At 52.0% G+C, this 18,207-nt stretch overlaps 6 protein-coding genes and 1 non-coding gene across 7 annotated transcripts; 4 read left to right on the top strand and 3 right to left on the bottom strand.

The window, feature by feature from the left end:
• The first annotated feature begins 60 nt into the window (after positions 1-60).
• Positions 61-1,569, top strand: RPL12 (60S ribosomal protein L12). The gene is made up of 5 exons (XM_062887139.1): positions 61-309; positions 377-410; positions 512-632; positions 735-1,059; positions 1,168-1,569. Exons 1-5 carry the CDS (start codon positions 306-308, stop codon positions 1,179-1,181), a joined length of 498 nt encoding a protein of 165 aa, XP_062746927.1. The 5' UTR covers positions 61-305; the 3' UTR covers positions 1,182-1,569.
• Positions 1,570-5,266: 3,697 nt separating this feature from the next.
• QC762_202500 (uncharacterized protein) lies at positions 5,267-11,682 on the top strand. The gene is made up of 3 exons (XM_062887138.1): positions 5,267-7,822; positions 7,886-10,493; positions 10,543-11,682. Exons 1-3 carry the CDS (start codon positions 6,234-6,236, stop codon positions 11,188-11,190), a joined length of 4,845 nt encoding a protein of 1,614 aa, XP_062746926.1. The 5' UTR covers positions 5,267-6,233; the 3' UTR covers positions 11,191-11,682.
• An 18-nt stretch (positions 11,683-11,700) lies between these two features.
• Positions 11,701-13,221, top strand: rpl22 (60S ribosomal protein L22). The gene is made up of 3 exons (XM_062887137.1): positions 11,701-12,406; positions 12,557-12,795; positions 12,889-13,221. The coding sequence occupies exons 1-3, from the start codon at positions 12,392-12,394 to the stop codon at positions 13,013-13,015; spliced, it is 381 nt and encodes a 126-aa protein (XP_062746925.1). The 5' UTR covers positions 11,701-12,391; the 3' UTR covers positions 13,016-13,221.
• On the bottom strand, positions 11,848-11,929 carry QC762_0033330. The gene has a single exon. It is a non-coding gene; the product is annotated as a tRNA-Ser (tRNA).
• QC762_202480 (uncharacterized protein) lies at positions 13,215-14,535 on the bottom strand (the record flags this gene model as incomplete). Its single annotated transcript, XM_062887136.1, has 2 exons — positions 13,215-14,312; positions 14,373-14,535. The coding sequence occupies 2 exons, from the start codon at positions 14,533-14,535 to the stop codon at positions 13,459-13,461; spliced, it is 1,017 nt and encodes a 338-aa protein (XP_062746924.1). The 3' UTR covers positions 13,215-13,458.
• A 502-nt stretch (positions 14,536-15,037) lies between these two features.
• On the bottom strand, positions 15,038-16,054 carry GPI11 (Glycosylphosphatidylinositol (GPI) anchor assembly protein; the record flags this gene model as incomplete). Its single annotated transcript, XM_062887135.1, has 2 exons — positions 15,495-16,054; positions 15,038-15,430 (listed from the first exon to the last, which is right to left on the bottom strand). Exons 1-2 carry the CDS (start codon positions 15,897-15,899, stop codon positions 15,038-15,040), a joined length of 798 nt encoding a protein of 265 aa, XP_062746923.1. The 5' UTR covers positions 15,900-16,054.
• On the top strand, positions 15,910-17,862 carry tsn1 (Translin-1). Its single transcript, XM_062887134.1, has 3 exons — positions 15,910-17,041; positions 17,101-17,197; positions 17,262-17,862. Exons 1-3 carry the CDS (start codon positions 16,876-16,878, stop codon positions 17,704-17,706), a joined length of 708 nt encoding a protein of 235 aa, XP_062746922.1. The 5' UTR covers positions 15,910-16,875; the 3' UTR covers positions 17,707-17,862.
• Positions 17,863-18,207: the final 345 nt, after the last annotated feature.

Genomic DNA, 18,207 nt, shown 5'->3' with positions numbered 1-18,207 from the left:
GCGTTTTGGTCCATTGAATCGAGCTCGGTTCGTTATCTCCAGAGAGGCTCACTCAGGGGGGAAGCAACCGACTTGCATATCGCCAAGAGGTGGGTCCGTGTGGCTGGTGGGAGCTTCCCCTCCACGAAACTGTGGCTACAACCTTGCAGGCCCCGCCAAACCTCAATCAGCCACACAATCAATTTTCTTAGGGCAGGTCGGCAAAACCCACAACTGCGATTTTTGATTTCGTCGTCTTGATACTTGGCCCGGCCGCACTCACCACGAACACACCCAAGTCCGTCGTCAGATAACCAGCCGACACCATGCGTATGTCAACCCCAACGAATCTACCAAATGAGTTAATGCCAGAATACTGATTTTGGGCCATGTGCAGCTCCCAAGGTCGACCCCAACGAGATCAAGGTGATGTAAGAATTATTCCCAGCCGAAAACCGCACCTCGTCTCTCCCCCGCGCCGACAAGGAATTGGAAAACGAACGACAGGAAACTGACGGATATGGTTTTGCAGCACCCTCCGTGCCACCGGTGGTGAGGTCGGTGCCTCTTCGGCTCTTGCCCCCAAGATCGGTCCTCTTGGTCTTTCGCCCAAGAAGGTCGGTGAAGATATCGCGAAGGCTACTGGCGACTGGGTATGAAAAACCACACCACCCCTCCGAGAACCGAAGAACCGAAAGAGAGAGAGAGAGAACACAATTTCTGACGAGACATGATTTTTTTTGCTGCGAATACAGAAGGGTCTCCGTGTGACCGTCAAGCTCACCATCCAGAACCGTCAAGCCGCCGTTTCCGTCGTCCCTACCGCCTCTTCCCTCATCATCCGCGCCCTCAAGGAGCCCCCCCGTGACCGCAAGAAGGAGAAGAACATCAAGCACAACAAGTCCATCACCCTCGATGAGGTTATCGAGATTGCGAGGACGATGAAGTTCAAGTCCTTCTCCAAGTCCCTCGAGGGCTGCGTTAAGGAGATCCTCGGCACTGCTTTCAGCGTTGGCTGCCAGGTTGACGGCAAGAGCCCCAAGGCCATCAGCGACGCTATCGCCAACGGCGAGATTGACAGTATGTGTGGCCATTCATTCTACGACATTTTGGGGGGGATCTGGACGGTCGATTACGGGTAGAGAGAGGGGATCATTGCTAACAGTTGGTTTTTTTTGTTTTTTTTAGTTCCTGAGGAATAAGCGCGTCGTTTACGATAAAAATTATGGTCGGATTGGGATTCTCTTGGCATGTGATTAGGAGTTCAGGGCTTGCTTTACATCAGGCTTGCCAGACTACGGCAAATCAAATCAAAAGAAGATGATTCGTGGCCGAGCATGGTCTTGCCAGTACATATGTTTTGGCTTTCCGGGGATAGGTGCGAAATGCTTTGCTGCTTTTTGGGACGGGGGAAATTACGACACACACACAGAGGACCTTTTTTTCCAAAGGAGTTGTTGAGCCCTTTAATGGGTGAACCGCGCCTATCCCGCGTACCTTTTTGCCGCTCCCTGATGAAACAGTTCGCCCCGAGATACCCATACCTATACCAAATAACACACCAAGATGAAGAAGAAGAATACCAGACCCTGACGTTCACCCTAAACTTTGGCCTTGCTTTCGGTAGGATTTTTGGGTTTCATTATCTTGTTCCGGAAGATTGATATTTGCGTCCCGTCTGATTACTCACTATGGCTTGTTGGAGGGGCGTGTGTAGGCGCTGCGGAAGTCGAGGTCCTTTCTTGCTGTTGTTGTCTGATGAGTGTGATTGATGTCCAGTGCTGTAAGTAGTAGATACGGGATGATGTCACTGGCATTGAGAGCATGCCTGGTGTGGTGTGTTGCAGGTTCGTGGAGTTTTGTTTCCGGGTGATACGAGGTGAGGGTGCCACCAGCTTCAGAATGTTCGTGTTAGGCCATTTATCATGGTTTCATTTCCAGTTGGGGAAAAAGCACTGGTTTGTATGTTGACGATAGCTGTGGGGCTTGTTTGTTGGTGGTGATGGTGGTGGTGCTCTGTTGAGAAGAAGTGCTCTGATATGTAGGTAGATTTGATGACTTGATGATGGCTTACTACTTTGGATAAAGTTTAGGATTCCACTGGCGTGTTTCGGGACGAGTGACTTTTATGTATGGGCTTGGGGGGAGTGGAGGGTGCAGAGTGGAGGGCGGGATATGAAATGATCAACATGGCTTTTTCAAAGATGGCGAATGCAAGGTTTAAACTTGCATCGAGGGGTCATGAAAGGAGAAGTCGAGGGTGTTTCTGTTCATCTATTTCTCTCTTCTAAGGCCTTGGTTTTATACGACGCGGTTCCCAGTTCTCTTTTGTCCTATGATACGGGTGGGATGGTGTTGCTCTTTCGTGTAGAAAATCGTTAACTTTTATAATTTAGTTGTCGAAATGATGTTCTCGTGGGATTTGGCAAGGTGTTGGTATGAGTTTTGACTATGGGTTCGAGATGAGTGTGAATAAGCTTGATCTAGGATGTCTTCTTAACGCTTGTTCTGACCGTCCAGGGGGGTTTAAGAAGGGGGTTAAGAGGAATTTTGGCTTGGAAATGCCAGCTAAGGATTTGAAGATTGGGTAATGAATGTGTGTCTCTTTTCTCTTGATCATCTTCAAAATGTTGTATTTTTTTCGGCGCCAGGTTCACCGTCAAGGCTCATGGTTCTTCTGTGCCGTGATATAAGCATCTTATTGTTTCACGGGTCTAGCGAGTTTCTTTTGAGCATTTGGAACTTGGGAATATATCTAAAGGGGATGAGATTCCGGTGCGGGAGGTTCAAATGTCTGGGTGCGAGCGGTTCGGTTCGGATTTTGATGAAAGGATGAAGGCCAAGAGTGAAGGATACCGAAGGGTTTGAGGCACAGCAGGTCTCATCGTTAGGAGACATAATTACGTGGCCAGTTCAGTCGTAGGGCTGAGGTTGTACTTGGCTGCCTCAGTTTACATACATGACAATTCAACGTCTTGAAGAAGACGTGCAGGATAGTTGCAATGATGTTTCTAACAATGGGGGTGGTTTATCGAAGATTCAAGTATGTTCGTGGTGTTGAGATGGGATTATGGCATGGCATTGGTCCATACCGAATGGCACAGAAGAGGCGCATGACGAGGCGAGGACACGGGTAACTATGTAAGTAAGATAGGATGGCGCAGCTGGGTGTTGATCAACCGTTTGTTCATGGGGGGGTTCCGGTTTCTTTCTTTCGGGCCGGATCCGTTGATTCATGGCTTTGGATTCGAGGAATTGTGGTGGTTGTTTGCTATTCTTTCATGCCTTGGCAGGTAAGGTACATTATGCTAAGTAATTTTTTATGCAAGTCACTGTCACTGTTGTGCTTCACAGAGAGGAAGGAGGGTGGGACGGGGTGAGTGACAACGGCTCACGGCAGGAGGGGATACGTTTCAAGGGTCACAGATCAGTGAGTGAATGATGGGCGTTTGGTGTTACCGTGGGGTTGTTGGGTATGTTTAGAATATTGGGGTATCTTTTTGAGGTTGAGTGTGAGAGAGTAGTGAGGTGAGGTTGAAACTCCCAGATTTCCCTTCTGCAGAAAGGAGAGACACTCAAATGCTGCAAGTGCCGCCGGAATATGCACCGGGTGGCAGTAGGCATGCAGAGCTTTTGCAGGTGACCATCTTTGGTTCAGTGAGGGCGGGCTCAGAATTACCTGATGTTTGGTTCCTCAGCCATGAGAAAGAGTGACCCTCAATCTCAGACAATGTACACCGAAAGTAGGTTGCATGGTTGGGTTAGGTAGTAATGTACGGAGTCCGGGGGATGAAGAAAGACGGGGGATGGTGTGGTGAGTAAGGCGGTTGGGACCTTGGGGTGGTTGGATTGGGTTCTCACCGACTGGTTTCTGGGGATTTTCTGTTCTGACTGATCTCACCCGTTGATGGGTTGGTGTCTTGGCTGTCACTTGTTATCACAGTATAGTGCGAGCATGTGTGGTGGGTGATACGGAACCTTACATATAGGGCTATCCTCTGAGCTTCTGCGAGTGAGCAATGGGACTGGAGAGGGTTGGGTGGATGTAACCTAAGCTGGATAGTAGGCCGGTAGGTGAGGTAGGCTGACGGCGTGAAGTATGGATATAGGATCGAGCATGGCATGAGGGGGCGGGCCAGTTTGGTGACCATTGGGACCCCGATCAGACCCAAGGGGAAGTCTATTTTGTAAGAAACAAATAGACGCTGAAAACAGTGACAGACCGTAGATGTGATAATGTCTGACGCGGGTCTTGAGAGGTTTAACCTTGCATGAGGCTTTCCACCAGTCGACGTTTGAAAAGGGCCATCTGCGGGGTGAATGGTGGGATGGGTTTGGATCTGCCTGTGGTGCTCACACACACCCACCCCAATACTGACACAGCCATGCCACGCAATGCTGCTTGCAACTGCACCCCAAAACATCATGATGAAGCGAGGAGAGCTGTCATATTCTGCGTCGTAGAGCTGGGAGGGGAAAGGAAGACTGGGCCGAGTTTGCCGAGGGAAGAATGAGGGGCACGGGATAGGGATGTTTTCCAGAAAAATGCAAGATTGATACGAAGACGGGCTGTCCAACACACCCACTCACCCAACCTGATGTGGGAGACGCCCAGAAGTAGGCTCCAGATGAGATGATTGGAGTCTGCATGCTGCGACTCGCATCCATGGGATAGACAACCGACCCTGCCTTTGCCCTGCCCTGACCCTTGCTGCTTGTGTCCACAGGTCCCGCACATGTCCCTCAGGTCAGAGGTTTTCCTTGTGTTGCTGTGCTATTCTGATTCTTCGGGCGGCGGGTGACGGCACATCGCCCGGCACATAATACTGTGTGTCTCTCTGGTCTCTCTTGTCTCTCTGGTCTCTCTTGTCTCTCTGGTCTCTCTGGTCTCTTTTATCTCTTTTGTCAGTCTGTCAGTGATTGAGAAGGATCTGCCTCGTCGAGTCGCACAGCTGGCGTGGCATGGCATTTACTGAGGTGCCTATCAGATGTCGACGGCCATGATGGACCGGGATGAATCAGGTTTATACATGCCTTAGTCGAACCGTCGTAATGAAGCGAACCACACCCAGGGACGCGATCCATGTCCCTCATGTCCCGGAGGGTCACATAGCGTGCCCAATGGTCTCTGAAGTGCTTTACAGAGCTTGGATGTGCTCGGCCCGCAGCCACTAATAGGGTGCAGCAGCGCCGTGGTGAGGTGACGGTACCTTGTTGGAGGTTGAGGGTGGTGCAGCGCTGGTGCAGTGTAGCAGCAGGGCTCTAGCGTTTCCATGCTACTGCTGCTTGTGTGGGGGGAGGCTTCCCTGCAGAGTTTAGGCCCGAGAACGCCCGCAGGCGCAGGCCCCCGTCGTGCACCAGCCTGACTAAATGCGGCCCCATTCCACATTTTAGACAATTGAGATTCCCGCCGACTTCCCTGTCCGTCTGCATTTCAACGTCAGGCCAGTTCCCGTCTCTTTTATTATTTTGAATAGAAGCAGTGCAGGAGAAGAGAGGGGACGATCCTGCTGCCCTGTTAGACCAGAAACCCCCAATTCATCGCCACCGTCGCCGTTGATCACCGCCGTGCCGGGTCCCGATAATCCGATCCTGATCCTGATCCATATCCACCTTCGACTGACAGCCAGGTACCTGACAAGGGCACTTTCATCACGCACCCACGCACGCACCTCCCGGCCCCTCCGTTCTCCTCTTCTTTTCCACCACCGACCACTGCCTCCACATCAAACCCCGCCCCGACCTGATCGACTCCGGCTGAGGACACGGCCGTCGCTATTCACGAGCCCGGCGGTGCGGAGACGGGAGCTGTGGTTGACGCTGTTGTGGGCGCTGGAGAGAGTGGATGCGACCGCCCGTCGGACGAAACAAGACAGAATTTTGTGATTATTTTTCCTCTGCAGATCCCGGACCGCAGCCGGGCGGAACTGGGGGGATCGGTGGGTTGATTGACTGAGAGGGGACGCAGGTGCATGGTTAAGAGTCTGGGCGAGATCCCAGCATTGCTCTTGTTTCGACCTTGCTGTCCACTCCCCAGATGGAATACCCTTTCCCGGGGGCCATTGTGTGCTCGATAACCTCTTCAACAAAGTCAACAATGCTTTGAGGTATTCACTGGGCAGTAACGAGTCTGGCCTGATTCCCGCCCCCCCCAAGCAACAGGCGACCCGCAAACTGATCTCGACGCTCCTTACTTACTCTATCTACACTTCTCTGCGATACAATCTCATCGTCTTTCAGCAGAAGACATCACCATGTTACCTCTTGTCCAAATGCACCCGATGGTGCAACCACAGCTCGACTTACTCGGGCCCCATCAGCCGCACGTAAAACATGACCTGGAGTACGTGTCGCATCACCAAAGACCACAGTTCGCGCGACCCTCCCCCTCGCTCCACAACACAGACTCAACGCCCCGGGCGTTCGCCATCCGCAGCGCCCAGCCAGCCCCGGCGTTGCACCGCATCACCACCTCGTTCATCCGATCACATGCCCACGATCACAGTTCGGAACACTCACTTAGACGCAAGACACCAAGCGGCACCATCGACAATGGGTACGATGGTTCGGTTGCCCACCTGGCCTCCGGACCCCCACCATTGAAGCACATGATCTTGCCTGCCTCGTCAAGAATATTTCCGACTGCTGTGTCTCAGAGAACATCAGGGCTAACTGGGGTTGGCTACCATAGGTCAACACTCTCTGGATCATCATGGCCATACCAGGCACCGAATCCGACTGGGAGGCTCGATGGTGGGATGGAACCATTAAGTAGCCCACCTGTGACGCCTGGAGGATGGGGTATGGGAAGTACGAATATGATAACGAATCCGGCCGCGCCAGAACAGACAAACTTTCTGCAACCAATACCCCAACAAAGCTACAACTCTGTGTCCAGCTTGCAGCCATTGTTAGGGCCAGGATACCACCAGCCGTTGAGTCAAACCGTCTACAGCCCGGGTGGCTACCAACAACCACAGCAACCACAGCAGTCGATGGTGTGGAGGAATGGTGGACTAGGGGATTATCGAACACCAATACCCCTAGCCAATGGTTACACACCACAAAATGCTGTCGTTGATAGTGCGTTTATGCCCTCGCAGTCGACCATACATGGCATGCCAAACGCACCAGGACTGGGCCAACCACACCCATTCCGCTTGCCATTGTCAAGCTACCCTCTTGATGATGGGTACGCTCGTCATGCTCAGGCACACATGGCGCACCATGGGGCTGCTCATCAGGGTCATGAGTCTCTGGCACAACTAGCTGGACATATTGCCCAAGGGGGCAGTGGCGGAGATGTTGCCTCGAGAGCAAGGTTCAAAGAGCTGGCCCTGCAGCAAGCACATAAAACATACAATGATCTGCTACTTTATCTAGGCAATGCGAAGAAAGCACACCACAGCCGGACCGGATCTTTATCAAGAACGTCATCGAAGATGGTGGTATACCCGAAACCCTCAATAGCGCCGTTGGCGAGCGGAACCAAAGTACGACCATCGCCAGCCCTCTCCGAACCAACAGTCAGCTATGCACAGCACATGGCACAGAAGCAGGCGGCAGCTAGGAGTATGGCAATGGGAGGGCAAGGAATGATTGTTGGAGGCTTCAACCAAGCGAGGAATCTATATTCAACGGGGCTTCAACAACGGCCATACTTTGAGACCAGATCACCACTTCACAATGCGAAAAATTCACTCGAGATGCTCACCAACCTATGTGAGCAAAGTGGATGGAAATGGGTGGATGGTATGCTGTTGGGAGGATGTCTCCACTATGGCCTTGAGCATTATGAAGATGCTCTGGAGTGGTTCAAGCGCATCGTGAGCATGGATGCTAGGTACGTATTCCCGGTCTGGTCGACCGCGTTAGGTTTACGGGGTGATGCTAACAAACAGGACAGCCACGTCGAGGCTATTTCAAATATTGCTGCGACATTGTACTGCATGAACAGGCAGGATGAGGCTGAACGGGAATGGTCTAAAGCGATCAAGCTAAGGCCAAGTTACCTGGAAGCAGTGGAACATTTGGTTGGCTTGCTGTGCTCGAATCATAGGAGTCAGGAGGCAGTCAACATTATCGAGTACATTCAGAAATCGTTGAGGATGTCTGGAACAAACGGAACCGTACATGAAGTTAACGAGACGGCGAGCGAGGCCGACACGGCGTCGACTGCCACAATGCGAGAATTGAGCCCCGACAACTTTGTGCTAGACGACCTCAACAACGACAGCCCGGCCCAGCATTTTGCCCGACCTGCAGACAATAGCCACGTTCCAGGTTTTGGGTCAAGCGGATATGCGATAGCCGGGACCGAGAATGGACGGATGATCCTGCTGATACACGCCAAAGGAAACATGCTGTACTCGTTGAAGAATATTGAACAAGCCTCGGATGCTTTTGAGGAGGCGGTGCTCATCAGCGCTGGAAGACAGGTTCAAGGGGTGCGATCGCTTATCAGAAGGATCCAAACCGTCCTAGCACCGAGGGATATGCATTCAGGGCAGCTTAGGGGTGCTGTTCAGGCGAACCTGTCCGCGCCGTTGCTTCTGTCGCCAGATAGGGCCAAGCTTACCGCACAGCGGGTATTTGCTTCGCACGGAGGACTCTTGCCGGGACTACAATATGTTCCCGAAGGTACTCACAAGAAATCCGTGGTTGTCACAACGAGCAATTCATTGTTGTCGCTAGCCAAGATCTTCCAGGACACCATGTCGAATGGTGGGCCAAACACCGGTATGGTCAGACAGCCTGCTGGAGTGGGCGATATTCTGGCGCTCTATTACCTGTCCTTGTCATTGCAGGAAAGTCCGTCAACAGCAAACAACGTCGGCATCTTGCTCGCTAGTGTTCAGCAGACGTCTACCCAAGTTCACTCTGGGCCGCCTATGGACTTGGGGAATCTTCCCACTATCCCTGGGATCGTACCAGGCAGCGGCTTATCACTCGCCCTGGCTTACTATTATTATGGCCTTACCCTGGATCCAAAGCATGTGCACCTGCATACCAACCTGGGCAGCTTGCTCAAAGATATCGGACAGCTGGATCTTGCTATTCAGATGTATGAGCAGGCTGTGCAGTGCGATGGAAGCTTCGATATTGCATTGACCAACTTGGCCAATGCTGTCAAGGATAGAGGCAGAATCAGTGATGCCATCGGGTATTACAAGCGAGCTGTATCGGCGAATCCCGATTTTGCTGAGGCTGTTTGTGGGCTGTCCACTGCGCTCAACTCGGTTTGCGACTGGAAGGGTCGTGGTGGTGTTCTGCTGGCAGGTGGCAAGTTTGACCGCTGGCATGTTGACGAGCAAGGGATGCTTCAGGATGTGAAGTCACAAGGCCAAGGCAGTGGGCTGATGAAACGTGTGGTTGACATTGTCGGGCGGCAGCTGAAGGAGTCCAGCACTTGGGGTGTTGGCGCCTTGCAAGATCAGACGATTGTGCAGCTGGTGGCGCAGTTAAGGGATGCCGGAGCTGGGATCACCGACCGAGGTCTAGATGTTGAAACCGAACTTCGAAAATGGGCTGGTCGATCGTGGGAGGGCTCAAGAATCCTGAGGCTGATTGAGCGGTCGACGAGAGCTGCGATGCGGTGCTGGTATGTCGACAAACATGTCAAGGGCATCAAGTCATCAGCTGGATACAGGCGGCCGCGGCCTCCTGCCAGCCTTTCGATTCCATCTGCGCCGACGGTGTTGCCGTTCCACACCTTTACTTGCCCGTTGACAGCCAAGGACATCCGGATGATTTCGCAGAGGAATGCGCTCAGAATATCGTGTTCGACGCTTCGCTCACCTTGGGTCCCAGCTACTGTATATGAACCACCGGAGCCACCAGCCCCTTATTTCAAGGTTGGCTATGTCTCGTCTGATTTCAACAACCACCCCCTGGCACATTTGATGCAATCTGTCTTTGGCTTTCACAATCCCAACAAGGTCAAGGCGTATTGCTATGCAACCACAGCCAGTGACAAGTCGATCCATCGCCAGCAGATTGAGCGTGAAGCGCCCGTCTTCCGTGATGTCAGCACGTGGCCATCAGACAGACTGGTCGAGCAGATTGTGGCTGATGGCATTCATATTCTGGTCAATCTCAATGGGTACACCCGCGGAGCGCGCAATGAGATCTTTGCCGCGCGGCCTGCGCCGATCCAGATGTCGTTCATGGGCTTTGCTGGGACGTTGGGAGCCGAGTGGTGCGATTACCTCCTAGCTGATACGACGGCCATCCCTCCCTCGACACTTCGACCACACCGCAACAATTTAAACCTGGGAGATGTCTTCCGGGATGAGGCCTACACGGAAAGCGAGGACTGGATTTACTCGGAGAACATCATCTTTGCTCGAGACACGTTTTTCTGTTGCGATCACGCGCAATCAGCAGATGGCCACAATGAGAGGCATATGTCCTGGGAGGATGACCAGAAGAGGAGGTGGAGGATGCGGAAGGAGTTGTTCCCCAAATTACCCGACGATGCTATCATCCTGGGTAACTTCAACCAGTTGTACAAGGTATGCTCACCTCCCTTTTTCATATCATACTTTCCCTAACAAGATTTAGATCGACCCAACAACCTTCCGTACATGGCTCCGCATCCTGGCTTCCTGCCCCAAAGCCCACCTCTGGCTGCTACGATTCCCCGAGCTGGGCGAAACCTACCTCCGCCGCACAGCTAAAGACTGGGCTGGGGAAGCCGTCGCCTCTCGCATTCACTTCACAGACGTGGCACCAAAGCAACAGCATATCTCTCGCGCCCGAGTTTGCGATCTCTTTCTCGACACGCCCGAGTGCAACGCCCACACCACCGCGGCGGACATCCTTTGGTCTAGCACGCCATTGCTCACCCTCCCACGATACGAATACAAGATGTGCTCCCGTATGGCGGCTTCCATCCTCAAGGGTGCGCTTCCAAAGAGCGAGGAAGGGGAGAGAGCAGCGAAGGAACTCATTGCGGAGGATGAGAAGCAATACGAAGAGTTTGCAGTGGGGTTGGTGAATAGGATGGGCTACCAGCTGGTCAGGGGACAGGATGGGGAAGTCTACGGGAGGGGAGAGGGAAGACTGGCGGAGATGAGGAGGTTGCTTTGGGAGAGCAAGTGGGGGTGCGCGCTGTTTGATACCAGGAGATGGGTGAGGGACTTGGAGGAGGCATATGGGCGGGCTTGGAGCGATTGGGTTAACGGAAGGGGAGGGGACATCTATCTTTGAAGGGGGCTTTTGTCTAATGTGTGGGCTTTTTTCTTTTTCTTTTGATGCATGGCGATGTGCCTAAATGTTTTTGGATATTGAGTTCTGGGCATTGAAATGAAGGGAAAGAAAAGCTAAAAAGCTATTTGGGAATTTGAGTGAATATTTGGGATATGGGACGATAGGAAAGAGATCATTTTGGGGTATTTGGATTGGAATTTTTGGATGCTATGATATCCATTTTGAATTTGTTTGTTTGTTTGCGTGGTTTTGTTTGGTTGTTTGTTTCTTTTGAAATTTGCCTGTGTTGGCACTTTGGTCTGTTTGGTTTTCCTCTGAACATAGGATGAAGGGATGTGAGTTGATTTTGTGGTCTGCGTTGTATCTAGTTTTGGGGTGTTCTGATAGAGCGGAGGTTGTTGACCGCGATGGTCTGAAAGGGGTTGAATTTGAGATGCTTGATACCATTTGCGAGCGTTCTGTTTGACTTTTGCTGCTCTATGCTAATAGTTGATATCTGACATTGTGTAGGGATACTACATCGACTTGCCGAGTTCTAGGTTGCTGGCGTTGTCGTTCAACAGATTTGATAAGACTCTTGACACTTTGTTCGCGCGCCTGAACAGAATGTCGTCTTATATAAATGCTACATCCGCCGTGGAACTATATCAAATCATAGGCGTGGTGGCAGAGTGGTCTAATGCGCAAGACTAGAAATCTTGTTCCTTCGGGAGCGTCTGTTCGAATCAGGCCCACGTCGAAGTATTTCATTTTGCTGTTTAAACCGGCTGGTTCGGTTTCTTTTTGTTGTTTTTGGGTTCAAAAGCACTGCAGAAGTGAAGCTTTTCGTCAGGAAAGTGGCAATCTTCTGAATCTTGATGAGGCAACCCCGAACTTGCTGCCGCCAAAAACTTAATGTTCGGTGTCAAGTGGGGCAGCAACGGCGCTCCGGCCGAAGCTTGGCATGGGCCCGGCACAAGCCACAGGAAGCTACCCCGCCCTGCTAATGCGGAGCCCTAAATTTTTGCTGCAGGCCACAATTTGTTCAAAAATTCCCTTGCTCGATTTTCCTCTCTCCACCGCCCGCAAATCGCAACGTCCACCCCTCCCCCCAGACTTTTAATCACCACAACCAAGGCGCAGGATATCAACCTCTTTGCGTTCTCCTCACCCCATTCAACTTCCACCGGTCAATCTCTTGAACCTCTCCTCAACAGTCGCAATGGCTCCCATCGCTGTACGTATACTCATGACCAACCTCATCACCACCATCCCCACCTGAAATGACCATCGCTTTGCTGTTGGCCCAGTCCACCATCATTGCAAAAAGATGGGAGATGATGGCATGAAGCAGTAGGCTAAGTCTTTCTTTTTTGGGATATCACAGAAGAAGTCCACCAAGGGCAAGGGCCCCAAGGTCACCAAGAAGTTCGTCATCAACGCCTCCCAGCCCGCCTCGGACAAGATCTTCGACGTTTCCGCTTTTGAGAAGTTCTTGAACGAGAGGATCAAGGTCGAGGGCCGTGTTGGCAACCTCGGCGAGACCATCAAGATCTCCCAGATTGGCGATGGCAAGATTGAGATCATTGCCCACAATGAGCTTTCTGGCCGTTACCTCAAGTACTTGTAAGTTTTTTTTTTTTTTGTTTTTTTTTTGCGATAAAAGCCAAAAAAGAAAAGAAAATGAGGACATGTGTGCTGACGGTGCGCACCAAACAGGACCAAGAAGTTCCTTAAGAAGATGCAGCTTCGTGACTGGCTCCGCGTCGTCTCCACCTCTAAGGGAGTGTACGAGCTCAAGTTCTTCAACGTCGTCAACGACGCCGAGGAGGAGGATGACGAGTAAATTGGTGGTCTATCTGTTGAGCGAGGGAGGATATATCCGAAAGGAGTATAATCTGGCAAGACAAGAGATACCAAAACAAAAATGGGATCATTGGTTGTGCATAGCGGTTGGGAGAAACGGGGTCAATGAAAAGTGACAACGCCGCCGCTGCGCGGCCAGGCGTTCTGGCCAAAAACAAAACTTGAAGTTCTGTTGCTTGCTTGTAATGTGTATATGTTGTCTCTATTGTTCTTAAGTCTCGTATGCGTCCATATCCATTCCCTTGGGTATATATATACCGTCCAACCCTTCCCTTTTGCCCTCCAACTCTTTGGGTATAATCTATGCAAACATCAATTCTACGAATTTATCTCCGCTTCTTCCCGTCATGCAACACCACACCCCTATTATATCTCTTGTTTCTCACCCTCTATTCTCCCTCCCATAGGCGTCTCCATCCGCAACTACTCCGGCAGCGCCCTCATAACCCCCTCAAACGCCACCAACGCCATCGCATTAGCAGGGAAAGCCCTCAAGAAACAAGGCAAAAACCCCCTCCAATACCCCTTGGGCCCATTCTCTTTATAAACCGCCCTCGCAGCCTCCCTCCACCTCCTAAACCTCCTCTCCCCATCCCCCAACCCGCCTCCCAACGGGTCCGTCATGATCCTCTGCTTCACCACATCACTCGGGTAACTCATGACCCAAAAGACCTGCGCCGACAAACCCCCCGCCCAGAAATTGATCACCGGCGCAGACCAAGAAGTGTTATTCCTCATCCACCGGCTAAAAACGTCATAACTCCCCCACCAAAAGAAGAAGCACCCTCGGAAGATGAGAGTAGCCCCCAGACCGTGGTATATCCCCCTTACACCGTGGTATTTGTAGATTTTACGTAGGGCGTCGATTGGCCCGGTGTATAAGCGGTCAGACTTGGAGGAGGAGTATTGTGTTTGGAGACGGGCTTTGATGTGCTCTACGGGGGCGGCGACGAAGGAGACGGTGCAGCCGGAGAGGATACCCGCTAGGCCGTGGGCGTAGGTGGGCAGGGGGATTACTGAGGGGGGGAGAAAAGGGTCGTTTGGGGGGTGGTAGGAGGCGAAGAAATTGGTGGAGATGAGGCGACGGTAGAAGGTTAGGGAGCCGAGCATGATGGAGTCCATGAACATCCATCCTACTAAAGGGGGTGTGGCGCCTTTGTAGAGGCCGAAGATGCCTTCGTTGCTGATGGTGGAGGTGAGGCATGCCAGGGGGCCGGAGAAGCGGGTGGAAGAAGAGGTTTGGAGACGGACTTTGATTGTGTCGAAGGGATGGCCGACTGAGAGGGAGGGTTAGTACAAGCGCGGCGGAGGTCATGTTAGGGAAGGGGGAGAGGTACCGGCTAGCTTGGCGATCCCGGAAAAGACACCCGCGACGAAGCCTTTGTAGTGTTTTGCTGAGGCTTGTTGTTGTTGTTGTGGTGATGTTGACGGGACGGGTTGGAGTGGTAACTCCGGGTTCGGAGGGGGTGCTGGGAGCACCGGGGTGGGTATTTTGGTCATTTTGAAGTGTCAATTGAAGGAAGAATAGGTAGAGTGCTCGAGGGGAGGGACCAAAGACTCGAGGACGCCCACGGAAGGGTCATAAAGGAGCGTGGTGCCGTGGTGTTGGAGTCATCTCGAGGTGTGGACTTCGGCGCAGAAAGATGTCGGCACACTCGACACCCCACCTTGCGGCATCGGGGACAAGGGAGGAGCTTCGAGTGATGCGCCGGCGGGCAAGCAGGATGACTGGTCTTGGCGGATCTTCGACACTTGTGATTGACGCTCGATGTTTGAGTTGAAATATCACGATCCGTTAAACGTTGGAGGTATTTTGGTAGGTATTTAGTTACCATTAATTAGTATTTACAACGGTCGCCTTCATAGACCGCACCCGTGATGTACACTGTTCAACACCAATTCCGGCTCGCAACTCCAACAGGGTATCACACACAGCTTCATTCCAAACAGCCCTTTCCCCCTTCTCATCATGTTTCCAGGTACCTGATCCAAGACTCCAAACTCAGAACTTCTTTCCCCAAGCCGCTGTACCACCAATGACCTTGCCCAGCACATATCCACCATAGATGCCGACCAGGATAGTTACTGGCCATCTCTGCCAATCTCTGTCCCAGTCCAGAGGAATGGGGACAGCGCCCAGCCAAGCACCAACAAGAGCACCCGCAAGACCTCCAAACGTTTCGTCCAACGGCGCGCGGAAACCACCAACAGCAGCCCAAGCACTAGCATCGACACCATGAACGTAGAAGAGCGGGAAGAGTCCCAGCAGAGACAAGTGGGCGGCGCAGAGAAGCGTATGAGACCCGTGGGTGAGGAAAGGCGCACCGAAAAGAACCATGGAGGCGTAGATGAACGGAGTAACGAGAGCAGTGATAAGGAGCGAGAGGGCGGCGAGCTGTGTCACGACTAGTAGTTAGTACTTGATTTCTCGTAACGAAACGGCAAGCATAACAACATACCACATAGGCATTGTTTCCCCCCTCCTTCGCCCTCTTCTTGCCCGTCTTCTCCCCCGGTCTTGGTTTGGCCTTCTTCGCCGTATCATTCCCTCCGCGCCCAGCGACAGGAAGGCAGATAACGGCATAGACAGCCTGCAGCGCGGCCGTCAATGGCAACGTGGTCGAGGACATGGCCGCTACTGGGTCCTTGACCAGCGAGGAGAACCCAAAGGCGAGGACGCCCGACAACAACAGAGGTTGAGCATGGCGGAGGGTCTGGGCGAGCGGCGTCTGGTTGATGGACACCGGGAGGAGGTTATACGTCTCGGCTGTAGGTGAAGCACTCGATTCCACCGTGACGGTTTGGGACGCAGCGCCCTTCTTGCTGACTGCCGAAGCCATGGTTATAGGGTCTACCAAAGGCATTGACGTGTGTTTGTTACAGCTTGAGGACGAGAGAAAGAGGACAACATTTGCACGCAGGATGATACAGATACCAGATCCCTGAACAGGAAGGTCGAATCGCAAACAGCTCCAGCCAAACCCGAACCCTGAGACTACGCCTGCCAAGCTCTCTCTCCAACACGCTCCCACGTGAGGACTGAGGACGGACGCACTGACCAAATTGACCAGCAGGTGGGGCAGACTGAAGCGCACAGACAATTTGCACCCGCCGAAGGATTTGCAGGTGTGCACAGACCATCCTGGTCGAGTATATATTCAGCGCTCCCCTCCCAAATTTACTTGGTTTCCTTTTTTTCTTCTTTAGCTCTCTTTGCCTTTTGGCTTAGATCAAGTGTAGTATCTGTTCTTTTCAGTTTAATCTCTGAAACTACTCTACGGAGTAGAATCGTGATTATCCTAATTTTTGTCTCTCGGCTGACTTTCCTCTGGGCTTGCCCATGATCGTCGGCCACAGTGTCCCTGGTATTACACTGCCTCCAGGCGACGCGAACCCAACCATCTTTTTCATTGCAGTCCTGGGATTATTTCCTGGGATGCGAGGAAGAATTTTCTGTCTTGTGTGTTGGTTGAATGGATGGGGAATTGCTGCCTGAGTCGCTGTTTGGCGACCAATTTTTGATGCTTCTGTCAGAGTTGTTGCCTGCTGTTGATATCCGTGACTAAATTGCGACTTCCATTCCATGGGTTAAATTTTCCCTGCATAGACCCTCTCGTGTCTTTCCCATCTCGAATCTGAAATAACCAGGGCCTGACAGCAGTTTGGCACCATTAAAAATCCTCCTCTTGCAAACCAATTGCCCGATAATCCGACCGTGCAGCAACTGTGGTGTGGACATCTCAAAAATTGAACTCTGTGTGTGTGTGTTTGGCAACCTTTGACACCCAACCTCAACCTCACTCACAACCACCACCACTCTCAGTCTCACCCAACGTCAAAATGCCCCCCATGATCGACCCCTCCCTCTTCGACCAAATCAAGTCCAAGATCGAAGAGGACACCACCGTCCGCAAGGAGCTCGAGCAGATTGTCGACGAGCTTCACCAGCATGTCTCCTTCACGCAGGGTTTGTTGTCCAAGATTCACTCAACCCCGCGGTCCAAGTGTATGTCCCTCCCCACTGCCGGTGTTTTGAGCGTATAGGCTGATAATGTTACCTGAAAGACGCAACCCTCCTCCCCCAAGTAGAAGAGGGCATCAAATCCCAAGTCGCCACCGTAGGCAAGCTCTCAGCGTTTGCATCTCAATATCCTTACTACAAGTACGTCCCCTCCTCCCCCCTTTCCCCCATCCCCGTTCCCCAATGTTAACCATCATCTCCCCAGATACAACCACAAATGGACCCGCCCCCTCCAAGACTCCCTCTCCACCTGCCTCCTCTTCACCTGGCTATCCACCCACACCCTTCTCACCCCCCTCCAGCTGGCCACATACTACTCCGTCCCTTTGAACCTCACCGCCCAAGACGATGCATTCCACATCACCACCGAGGAGTACCTCCTCGCCCTCGTCTCCATAATCGACGACCTCTCCCGCCTGGCGATGAATTCCGTCACGCTCGGCGACACCGCCCTCGCGGTGGAGATCTCCGCCTTCATCAGGGACCTGCACGCCGGGTTCCAGGTCTTGAATCTGAAGAATGATATCCTGAGGAAGAGGGTTGACAGCATCAAGTATGCCGTGAAAAAGGTCGAGGATGTGGTTTATGATTTGAGTTTGAGGGGGTTGATTCCTGCTGCTGGGGCGGAGGACGAAAAGAAGGGGGAGTGAAAAACTGTCATGATAAGAAACGGAATCATCGTTTACATGATCAACAAAGTTGAGAGGTGCTGGGGGCTTCATTAAGAGTTACCATGGATCATCAAAAATATACGTGGCGAGGGCCCGGCTGAAAATGAACAATACAAATACTATTTTAGTTACCTCACTCAAGCTTATGGCCCGGCCATTCATGTCTTCATGATGGCCACAGATCAAGCAAAGAGCTAACGCATTACGAGTGGAATATTTTGTAATGCCCATCCCTTATAAGTTTCTCCTTAGCATCAAAATTGAAGGGCGGCCGCCTTATGGCCACATATCAAATCATAGTGATGATCACTGTTGCAAAGATTCATGAGGCATGATGAGGGAAGATCAAAATGAAATTCATATCCCACACATAAAGTCATAACATACAATTCTCAATTCCCATCTCAAGAAACCAGAGCAAATCTCTTCCCTCTTCCTCCCTAATTCTCATCCCCAAACAGCAACAGAAACCAAACCAAA

This window comes from Podospora pseudocomata (genome assembly GCF_035222375.1).
Source record: "Podospora pseudocomata strain CBS 415.72m chromosome 2 map unlocalized CBS415.72m_2, whole genome shotgun sequence".
In the NCBI taxonomy this organism is placed as follows: Eukaryota; Fungi; Ascomycota; class Sordariomycetes; order Sordariales; family Podosporaceae; genus Podospora; species Podospora pseudocomata.
Note: the sequence above shows the minus strand (reverse complement) of the source record. Positions and strands in the feature narration are given on the sequence as shown.

Excerpts from the sequence above, each read along its gene's own strand:
- RPL12 (XM_062887139.1), top strand. Across the intron at positions 411-511 it reads CCCAACGAGATCAAGGTGAT|CACCCTCCGTGCCACCGGTG; the intron begins GTAAGAATTATT and ends ATGGTTTTGCAG. Across the intron at positions 633-734 it reads CGAAGGCTACTGGCGACTGG|AAGGGTCTCCGTGTGACCGT; the intron begins GTATGAAAAACC and ends CTGCGAATACAG.
- QC762_202500 (XM_062887138.1), top strand. The coding sequence starts at position 6,234 with ATGTTACCTCTTGTCCAAATGCACCCGATGGTGCAACCACAGCTCGAC. Across the intron at positions 7,823-7,885 it reads ATCGTGAGCATGGATGCTAG|CCACGTCGAGGCTATTTCAA; the intron begins GTACGTATTCCC and ends CAAACAGGACAG. Across the intron at positions 10,494-10,542 it reads ACTTCAACCAGTTGTACAAG|ATCGACCCAACAACCTTCCG; the intron begins GTATGCTCACCT and ends AACAAGATTTAG.
- rpl22 (XM_062887137.1), top strand. Across the intron at positions 12,796-12,888 it reads GGCCGTTACCTCAAGTACTT|GACCAAGAAGTTCCTTAAGA; the intron begins GTAAGTTTTTTT and ends CGCACCAAACAG.
- tsn1 (XM_062887134.1), top strand. The coding sequence starts at position 16,876 with ATGCCCCCCATGATCGACCCCTCCCTCTTCGACCAAATCAAGTCCAAG. Across the intron at positions 17,042-17,100 it reads CTCAACCCCGCGGTCCAAGT|ACGCAACCCTCCTCCCCCAA; the intron begins GTATGTCCCTCC and ends GTTACCTGAAAG. Across the intron at positions 17,198-17,261 it reads TCTCAATATCCTTACTACAA|ATACAACCACAAATGGACCC; the intron begins GTACGTCCCCTC and ends TCATCTCCCCAG.